Source organism: Sinocyclocheilus anshuiensis, unplaced genomic scaffold (assembly GCF_001515605.1).
Source record: "Sinocyclocheilus anshuiensis isolate Anshui unplaced genomic scaffold, SAMN03320099.WGS_v1.1 scaffold78, whole genome shotgun sequence".
Taxonomy (NCBI): domain Eukaryota; kingdom Metazoa; phylum Chordata; class Actinopteri; order Cypriniformes; family Cyprinidae; genus Sinocyclocheilus; species Sinocyclocheilus anshuiensis.
In genome coordinates, this window is record NW_015544250.1 from 2,421,047 (window position 1) to 2,431,125 (window position 10,079).

General features: G+C 35.5%; 2 protein-coding genes across 4 annotated transcripts in view; both read left to right on the forward strand.

Moving 5' to 3' along the window:
• The window catches only part of LOC107697858 (cysteine sulfinic acid decarboxylase-like), a 9,616-nt gene extending 691 nt beyond the window's left edge, over nucleotides 1-8,925 (forward strand). Inside the window, exons 2-14 of the mRNA XM_016498706.1 lie at nucleotides 1,795-1,916; nucleotides 2,015-2,141; nucleotides 2,324-2,414; nucleotides 3,656-3,878; nucleotides 3,985-4,064; nucleotides 4,148-4,202; nucleotides 4,998-5,114; nucleotides 5,225-5,289; nucleotides 5,406-5,487; nucleotides 5,660-5,859; nucleotides 8,030-8,081; nucleotides 8,183-8,272; nucleotides 8,366-8,925. Of these exons, the coding sequence (XP_016354192.1) occupies nucleotides 1,795-1,916; nucleotides 2,015-2,141; nucleotides 2,324-2,414; nucleotides 3,656-3,878; nucleotides 3,985-4,064; nucleotides 4,148-4,202; nucleotides 4,998-5,114; nucleotides 5,225-5,289; nucleotides 5,406-5,487; nucleotides 5,660-5,859; nucleotides 8,030-8,081; nucleotides 8,183-8,272; nucleotides 8,366-8,539 (1,478 nt within the window). The 3' untranslated portion in view covers nucleotides 8,540-8,925. The remainder of the gene's footprint in view (nucleotides 1-1,794; nucleotides 1,917-2,014; nucleotides 2,142-2,323; nucleotides 2,415-3,655; nucleotides 3,879-3,984; nucleotides 4,065-4,147; nucleotides 4,203-4,997; nucleotides 5,115-5,224; nucleotides 5,290-5,405; nucleotides 5,488-5,659; nucleotides 5,860-8,029; nucleotides 8,082-8,182; nucleotides 8,273-8,365) is intronic.
• A 647-nt stretch (nucleotides 8,926-9,572) lies between these two features.
• LOC107697859 (zinc finger protein 740-like) overlaps nucleotides 9,573-10,079 on the forward strand; it is a 7,802-nt gene continuing 7,295 nt past the window's right edge. For all 3 annotated transcript variants that reach the window (XM_016498709.1, XM_016498707.1, XM_016498708.1), the window contains exon 1: nucleotides 9,573-9,693. The gene's annotated coding sequence lies outside the window, so the exon portion shown is untranslated. The remainder of the gene's footprint in view (nucleotides 9,694-10,079) is intronic.

Genomic DNA, 10,079 nt, shown 5'->3' on the forward strand with positions numbered 1-10,079 from the left:
TAGGTCTAATAGCTTGTTCTTAACAAAAGCAAAAAGTTGCACATTACAGCTAAATCTTTCTGTTTTTGATTGTTTCTAAGTCATTTTTGCTCTTTGGGGTCATATTTCCATATAGCCTAGATAGAAAAAAAGAAATGGGGCGTTGATGGCGTTTTCCTCATACAATATCGCGATTGTTGCCATGGAATTTATAACGCTTATTATAAAACCGACTCTTGAGTTCTGATTGGATGTGAATTCTGTATTATGCGCGGAGTTGCGCTCTGCTTGGCAACCGTAAATAGCCAGTTAGAGTTCATCAAAAGTGGAACAAATGCGTTTTTATGGTCGATTGATTTGTAAATGTAAAATTATATAAATGATATATCTATATTACAATGCAGTGTAGCTAGCATCCCCGGGCGCCGCAGCATAAAATGGCTGCCCACTGCTCCGGGTGTGTGTTCACGGTGTGTGTGTGTTCACTGCTGTGTGTGTGCACTTTGGATGGGTTAAATGCAGAGCACTAATTCCGAGTATGGGTCACCATACTTGGCCACATGTCACGACACGTCACTACAATACAATTAAATGTATACAAATCATCCACGTCTTTTAAATTAAATGGACATTTGAATCGAATCGAATTTAATTTATCATGTGTTATCTTTGTTTTACTGTTAACCAGTGTTGTAATCAGTAGGTTGGTCTAATCTGGTCTAAATGATGGATCAGCTGGAATACCACTGCTGAACACAAGATCCAGGGGGCGTGGTTGGATCCAGATCCAACTCCTCCCATCTTACATATACCTAAACCTACCCGTCTCCACCCCCTGATCTCTAAACCCACCCATCTCCACCCCTAAACCTACCCATCTCCACCCCCTAGATGTGGATCCAACCACGCCCCCTGGATCTTGTGTTCTGCAGTGAGGGGCTACTGGGAATACCAGCTGGTAGGGGCGGGATCAGCCTGGTAGATGTTGATCAGGTCGGTTAGTTCTAGACGACATTGATCACCAGTTACATCAGTTACAAACCAGCTGCAATGTTTCATAAACCATATGAAGATTATATGACATTGCTATTATGATATGACTTTGATATATATATGTATATATATATATATATATATATATATACACACACACGCACACTTTTTGCATGTTGCATTTTTTGTGTACTGTTTTAATCCTATATCATGAAGATCGTGAAGAGTACGAATTGTGTCTTTGGTTATTATTAACTTAAAATTAATTATTTATTGAACATTGGTTTGTTTTATCATATTGCTTTTGCTTATTTAGTAACAGTGTTGGGGGTAACGCATTACAAGTAACGTGAGTTACGTAATCAGATTACTTTTTTCAAGTAACTAGTAAAGTAACGCATTACTTTTTAATTTACAAGAGAATATCTGAGTTACTTTTTCAAATAAGTAACGCAAGTTACTTTTTTTTTTCCAATTTATTGATTGACAGCTCTCCATTTCTTCTTCTGCATTCTACTTTACGGACGTAAATTTACTTTCCTTTCAGCCTGAGGCTTATTCATTTCACTTCTGGTATGAAAAGGCTTTTTTATTTGCCAAAAATAGAACTTTTTTATTTTAAAAACAAACAAGCAAGCCCTCTCCAGATTTAAAAAGTAACGCAAAAGTAACGTAACGCATTACTTTCCATAAAAAGTAACTAAGTAATGTGATTAGTTACTTTTTTATGGAGTAACGTAATATTGTAATGCATTACTTTTAAAAGTAACTTTCCCCAACACTGTTTAGTAATAAATGTTCTTTTATTTGTATCTGTAACAGAATATATTAATGGCCATGTCCACCTGGAAGAATATGAGTCAGATGGCAAGCTGTTCCTTACTGAGGCTTTCAATGTGATTATGGAGGAGATACTTCACAAAGGAACTGACTTGAAGGAGAAGGTCAAGTCTTTTAAGAATTTATCGTCTCATTTAACAGCTGGGTCTTCCTATCTTATCATGTATCTCATGAGATCAGCTGCATATCTTTGCATTCACAGGTGTGTGAGTGGAAAGATCCAGATCAACTGAGAGCTCTTCTGGATCTTGATCTCAGAGAACATGGAGAATCTCACGAGCAGCTACTGCAGAGGGTCCGAGATGTGGCGAGATACAGCGTTAAAACCTGTATGTTGGATGTGTTTGGATCACATCCCACTAATTATTCATATTAGTGGTTGTCCTATATAGTAGGGGTGGGATCAGCCTGGTAGATGTAACAGTGTTTTATTCTGAAATGATTAAATTAGTTCCTCCTAAATCTTGAATATGTGGTTACATCCTGGTCCAGAGCCTTTTCGCGTTCACAGGTCATCCTCGGTTCTTCAATCAGTTGTTTGCTGGCGTGGACTACCATGCATTGACAGGACGGCTCCTCACTGAAACCCTCAACACCAGCCAGTACGTGTGGATGCACTTTCATGTATATATTTTCAGGTGTTCATGTTAAAGTGTTACAGTGACTGTGCCATCCTACATCCTCAGATGAGGGTTGTAAGATGGTCTGTATGGCGTTTCATTAACTGAAGGGTTCATAAGTGTTAAACTTGGAGTAAATTGTAAACTGTTACACTGTTTCTGAAGTGTCCCATTAAATCCTGTTGTCATAGTAATAAGTAACTTATCAGAGCACTTGAAGTTATCAGATGACACTGTTTGATAACAGCATGGAGCCACAGTTTTCATCTAAAAACTGTGATTTGATTAGAGATTGATTAAATTAGGATCTGGAATTTTTAGATAATGCAAACAGTGTTGTTATCATTAACTAAAACTAAGATTTTTTTTATTTTTTTTTTTAAATTACATGCACTTCATAAATTTGAAAAAATAACAAATAAAAAAATAAAATGTATAAAACAACCAAAACACACAACAAAATTGTTAAAACTGAAAACAGAAAATAAAAACTACTTCAAAATCTTAAAGGAATAGTTCACCCAAAAATTACATTTGTCTACAAATGTACTCACCCTTAGGCCATCCAAGATGTAGATGAATTTGTTTCTTCATGGCAAAATATTTGGAGTAATTTAGCATTACATCACTTACTCACCAATTGATCCTCTGAAGTGAATGGGTGCCGTCAGAATGAGAGTCCAAACAGCTGATAAAAACATCCCAATAATCCACACCACTCCAGTCCATCAGTTAACATCTTGTGAAGTGAAAAGCTGCGTGTTTGTACGAAACAAATCCATCAAGATATTTTAACTTCAACCCACCGCTTCTGACCAAAGTCCGTAATCCACAATAACGCTTCGTCCATTGAAAGAGTCAATCTCCTGTTGTCCTCTTACATCAAAAGCCACCGACACATAACAGTTTTAGACTGGTTTTGCATGTAACCTGTGCTTGATCTGTGCATATTTCTCTCCTGATTCAGACAAGACAACTCCTTCACTGGAGGAAGCAATATTATGGATAGACTACTTTAGATATTATGGATAGACTATTTTAGCCAGAAGCAGTTAAAAATGTCATAAACGGAGCATTCACTGCAGATGATCCATTGGTGAACAAGTGATGTCCTGCTAAATTTCTCCAAACTATTATAATAGCATATTGATGATACTAAAATAACACTGATACAAATACATGCACATATCATGCTCAAAGTACTCAGTGTGAAGTTGTTTCAGATACACCTATGAAGTGGCTCCGGTGTTTGTCCTGATGGAGGAGGAAGTGCTCCGTCAGCTTCGCTCTCTGGTTGGCTGGTCAGAAGGAGATGGGATATTTTGTCCCGGGGGTTCAGTGTCCAACATGTACGCCATGAACATCGCACGATACTGGGCCTTCCCTCAAGCGAAGACACAAGGCTTGTGGGCCACACCACGCATGGCTATATTTACATCACAACAGGTAAAAAGTCAGAAGTTACTTGTTCTAATCTTAGATTTAAAAGGGTATATAATGCAGTATTATCGAAATTGTACCATCAAATTGTATGTCTTTTTTTTTCTTTTAGAGTCATTACTCAATGAAAAAAGCTGCTGCTTTTCTTGGTATCGGAACAGACAATGTTTTCATTGTACAAGTGGATGAGAGGTACCGGATCTTATCTCTAACACATTTTGGAAAACCAGAGGTTCACTTTAAATTGTTTAAAATGTTTCTTTGTTCCTCTACAGCGGCAGCATGATACCAGAGGACCTGGAGGCAAAAATTGTGCAAGCAAAATCAAAAGTAAATATTTTAATTATATCAGTAAGGTGATTTTTTTGAAAGAAGTCTCTTTTGCTCACCAAGGCTGCTTTTGTTTGATAAAAAAACAGTAATATTATGAAATATTATTGTAATTTAAAAGGACTGTTTTCTATTTTAATATATTATAAAATGTAATTTATTCCTGTGATGCAAAGCTGAATTTTCAGCATCATTACTCCAGTCTTCAGTGTCACATGATCCTTCAGAAATCATTCATGTTGAAAACAGTTGTGCTGCTTAATATTTTTGTGGAAACTTGTGATAAGTATTTCAGGATTCTTTGATGAATGGAAAGTAAAATTGTAAAACATGATACATTTCTATTTTCACTTTTCAACTAATTTGAACCCAAATTTTTGAATGTTAGTGTTTATAATTTCATAATGAATTAATATGGTAAATTTGAAGCAGTTTGTATAAGTGAGAACATCAATTAAAATTCTGTAATGATTTATCTCATTCCAAATCCATTTTAATTTCTTCCTTCCATGGAACACAAAAGGAAGTGTTTTGTAGAATGCAGACAATGACCAGAAAGTGTTCTAAAGACATCTGATTGCTTTTTTGAGGTAGAACCCAACATATATGTCTGCTTTCGTGTATGGAAAAGAGCAGCGTGAACATTATGCAACACTTCTCCTTTTGTGTTATATGGAAATAAAAGGACATACAGGTTTGAAAAGACATTAGGGTGATAAACCAATACTTTTTTTTTTTGCATGAAATATCCAAGGGTCAAAAGTTAATGGTGTTTGACTAATGTGTCTCCTTCAGGATGCTGTCCCATTTTTCGTTAATGCCACAGCGGGTACCACAGTGCAGGGCGCCTTTGATCCTCTGAACCACATAGCTGACATAAGTGAAAGAAACGGCATGTGGATGCACATTGACGTAAGTGCAGCACGTCTATATGCATGTGGCCCCCACTTTCAGTGTATCTAGTTGTTTGCAGAATTTCACCCGTTCCTAACTGTTACAATCTGGATCTCTCTCCTTTACAGGCCGCTTGGGGAGGAAGCGTGCTGTTTTCCAAAAAACACAAACATCTGGTTGCAGGATTAGAAAGGTTTGAACTCTGTGTACTGTGGGCTTACAGAATAAGCCCTGAATTTAATGTGCTTTGGGTAGAGAAGTAGCCCATCTTTGACTATATCATTTAATGTTTATTTTTTTAACACTCAGAGCAAACTCTGTGACTTGGAACCCTCACAAAATGCTTCTAGCGGGATTGCAGTGCTCTGTGATTTTGTTTAGAGATACCACGGTATGAATGCTTATGGAATGTAGCAATCCATCTATCTTTTCTTTTACCTCTAAACCTGTGCAAGTCTATTCATGCAGTGTTTTGCTCATTAGTCAAATGAATGTGTTATATTGACTTGTCCACAAGTGCACTTGACTGTTCCTAATTTGATCTTTCTCATCTCAATCTGTAGAATCTGCTAATGCACTGTCACAGTGCCAACGCAACCTACTTATTCCAGCAAGACAAGTTCTACGATACAAGTCTAGACACGGGAGACAAATCTATCCAGTGTGGCCGCAAGGTGGATTGTTTGAAGCTCTGGTTAATGTGGAAAGCAATAGGAACACATGGGCTTTCAGAGCGAGTGGATAAGGCCTTTGCCCTCGCAAGGTATTTGATGCATCTGTTAGATGTTGTTGTTTATTAAAATACTATCAATCTTTTTAATGTTGCATTTTGTTAAATACTATTGACTTATATCCTTAAATGCATTGCAATATATTATTAATGTATACAGTACTGTTAAAAATTTTGGGATTGGTGAGATTTTTAAAATGTTTTTGAAAGAAAAAAAATATATAAAAAAAATATATAATATGTGAAATATTATTACAATTTAAAATAACTGTTTTCTATTTGAATATATTTTAAAATGTCATTTATTCCTGTGATGCAAAGCTGAATTTTCAGCATCATTACTCTAGTCTTAAGTGTTACATGATCCTTCAGAAATCATTCTAATATGCTGATATTGTTGAACACAGTTGTGCTGCTTAGAATTTTTGTGGCATCTGTGATCCACTTTTCCAGGATTTTTGATGAATAGAACAAAAAAAAAAGCATTCATTTGAAATATTAATCTTTTGTAACATTACAGTTTTTTTTCAATTTCTAACAAGCGTTTACCAATACTTAAAGTACTTTTTCTAAACTCTTAACACAGCAACACACCAAAAATAGTTAATTTTCTGGCCAAAACCTCATTTTGTTAAATAAATACAAACTCTACATTTCAAAATGCTGAATACGTTTCTCTACATATACACAGCAAACCCGATTCAAAATCGAGTCATTCGGTCAAAACATTAGCACTAGTTTCTATCCAACAGAAACATATAGTCAATCATAGCACAGTGACTGTCAAAATACTAACAGTTGATGGCTTTACAAAAACTGCATTACTTGTCATGTTTCAGTTCTTACTGCATATAATGACAATATAAAAATCCATAGGTTTTTTGTAATTTAGCCTTCAGTTTACCTTCAACTGAAACCCATTTTACATTTGTAAGTGTTGAATGTGTTCATTCTTGGCAACATACTATCTAAAACTGAATGAGTCATTACTTTATAGAATGTACAATAGAAAAAAAAATAGGGTCCCCTATGCAGAAACGCAGTTGGAACCTTGATTGAAATTGCTTTCCAGTGGGTGGGGGTTGGATGTGGATGGTGCCCCCATGGTAGCTGATGACAGTGATCAACAAAAATTCCAGCATACATGGCCTTTGCTTACTATGCAAGCTTGTTTCCGTCACAGAATAAAAAAGTAAAAACAGTAACTGTGACCTTTATATCTCATAATTCGGACTTCTATTATTGGAATTGCAAGTTTACGTCTTGCAATTCAGAATTGTGAGATACTGTAAATTCACAATTGCAAGAAAAAAGTCAGAATTCTGAGATAAAGTCACAATTACCCTTACCCTTTATATTCCATGGCAGAAATAAGCTTTCATAGGTTCCATATGTGGGAAAAAAAACAAACATAAAATGCACAGTCCCACACACATTCTCACTTCTCTCCCATACCTCTTCTCCCTTTTTTCTGATCCAACTACTTCTCTACCTCCTACAACTATTCCTCTCCCTCTCCCAGGCATTATTTTTCTCTCTCTCTGTAATTCTGTGTTGTTCTGCATCCACAAAACCAATTCAAAGATGTCTTTTTTTACTCTGTTGTTGATGTAATGGAAAGAGCTTTAACACCAGACTATTCCTCCAACTGAGTCTGGAATCAGCTATTTCTAAATATTTCAGTGATCTGTTACTTAAAAATGCTTATCAGTCATTACAATATTTTATACAGAGAGATGTTTTCAATACCTTTGAGCTGCTGTTGTTGCAGAGGTAGAAGCTTTATACTATATTTAAGGTTCGGAACATTAGGTCTTCATTTCTGACATGCTGTGTTTAAGCATTTGTAAATAAGACTAAAAACATCCATGATTTTGGTTTCGGGTAAGCTTGTATGAAAATAAAATAAAAGCATTTTAGAAACATGGTAATTGACTGCATATTGCGTGAAAACAACTTGAATTGTGTTAATGGTATGGTCACAACAGATGGATGTTGTGCTTATTGTGTTTAGAGTTTTGAAAATGTGACTAGAGATTGGACAAAAGGATGTTAGCATTTGAACAAAACTGTAAATAAAAGATAAAAAAACTCACTGACCCCAAACTTTTGAATGTTACTGTATATATTATTTAATTTATTTATGTTTTATATATATATATATATGTGTATTTTAATAATATATTATTTATGTCTGCACCAGGTATTTAGTTGAAGAAATGGAGAAAAGGGAGAATTTCAAGTTGGTCTGTAAGGTACAGTGTTGCACTGTATACAAACCTGAAGTAGTGTACTTATGTTTACGTAAATATAATGCATGTTTATATATTTATATATGGTTTGTGTTTTCTAATAGGGGCATTTTGTGAACGTTTGCTTCTGGTTTATTCCACCCAGTATGAAAGGGAAGGAGAACAGTCCGGATTACCAGGAAAGGTTATCAAAGGTCAGCATTGTTTAATGTAGAATGACAAATAAAATGCCAGAGAAATTAACTATCGAGCACTGAATTATTGTCATGCTCAATGTATGCCATCAGGTGGCGCCAGTCATCAAAGAGCGAATGATGAAGCGTGGAACAATGATGGTGGGATACCAGCCCATGGATGGACGCGTCAACTTCTTCCGTATGGTTGTTCTTTCTCCTCAGCTGACCACCAAGGACATGGATTTCTTCCTTGATGAGATAGAAAAACTAGGGAAGGACCTGTAGTTAGTTTGAATGTCAGTGGTCTACCAATAGACAATGTCACATTAACCCCTCTCATCTTGATATTTTTAATTTGTGATTTTCTAAAGGTTGCTAAAATGTTGACTTGTAAGCGGTACACAATACTGACTTCAATGATTAAGCCAGCAAATAAATGTGCGTGAATGAATCTCATAGATTCTGGCCCACGTAGGTATGGAATTCATTTGGAAAACCCAATTTAGATCTTAGGGCTTTTACTAATTTTACTAATTTACTAATCATCTGTATTAAATAAGGGCGGCATCCAAAATGTGCACTGCAGGGGCCTCCAGGACCAGGATTGAGAAGCACTGTGAAACTGTGTCACCAAAACTGAATGTGCAAAATGATTTACAGGCAGAAAGCGTTTCTGATTGGCTAAAGTGTGGCTGTTCCCTTTACACACTCTCTCTCTCTCTCTCTCTCTCTCTCTCTCTCTCTCTCTCCTTTTCTTTTTAGAGCCTAGGGCTGCCACAGAAACAAGTGTGATTTTTATGACACTTCTTTCAGTGATATCTGAATTTATGTGTGAAAAAAAGCTTCCCTTTAAATATGCAAAATATTTTTATTTTAGTAAATTACTTTTGTGTGTGTGTGTGTGTGTGTGTGTGTCAATAATTTAATATGGATATTTTATAAATTAGTTGATGATGATAATGACTTGACTGTGTTAAATTGTGACCTTTTGTTCGGCACAATGTTATTTTGCTTTAGTCTCCTTTATAAAGGAGTCTTACCAAAAATATAGGTCAATATGTGATAGGCTGAACATTTCTGAAAAGCTGAAAGCTTGATTTTTTTGTCTTTTCTTTTACTTTGTTTTGAAATTTGTAAATGAAAACGTCAATATTTGTCACAAAAACCTTTATATTATAAACGATATAAAATATATTTTTCTCGTTTCCAAATATCAAATAAAAAAAATTTCGCAAGCACCTCATCATTTTACATATTAATAAAAAAAGTTCCTCTTAACACTCGTGGACTTTATTTACACCGGAAGCAGCCTGTAATTTGTTCACGTGACAGTCTATGCGCTCTCCCTAGAGAGCACTTCCGGTAACGTTTCCTGTGTTTGTAAACTAAAAATTGTCCGACAAGAAAACATTGGGCTACTGTAAACCGAGAAGAGTAAGGTAAAACAAATGCGCACAGCCTGCCGTACTGCTTATTAAACCTAAAACAACATTTTAAAGAAGATTCAAGGTTTTAATAGGATTGAAATGTGAAGTTAAATAGACCGTGAACTCACGCCCTGTTGTGCTGCAGGATGAATGGAGGAGTTTACATTAGTAATGTGTTTACAGTTCAGACTGAAGACAAATCAATTTCACTCAGATATTGAGATTATAAATATCTGAATTCGTGCACTTTGTTACTTTCAACCCGTTCAGACCTGAATTCTGGTCCAGACACAAATAATATGGCAGTGCTTTATCTCTACTCTCAATTAATTTTATGATTTAGCCATATATTATTATATATTATAGCATATGATTCGGTCATACACTTATATATATAT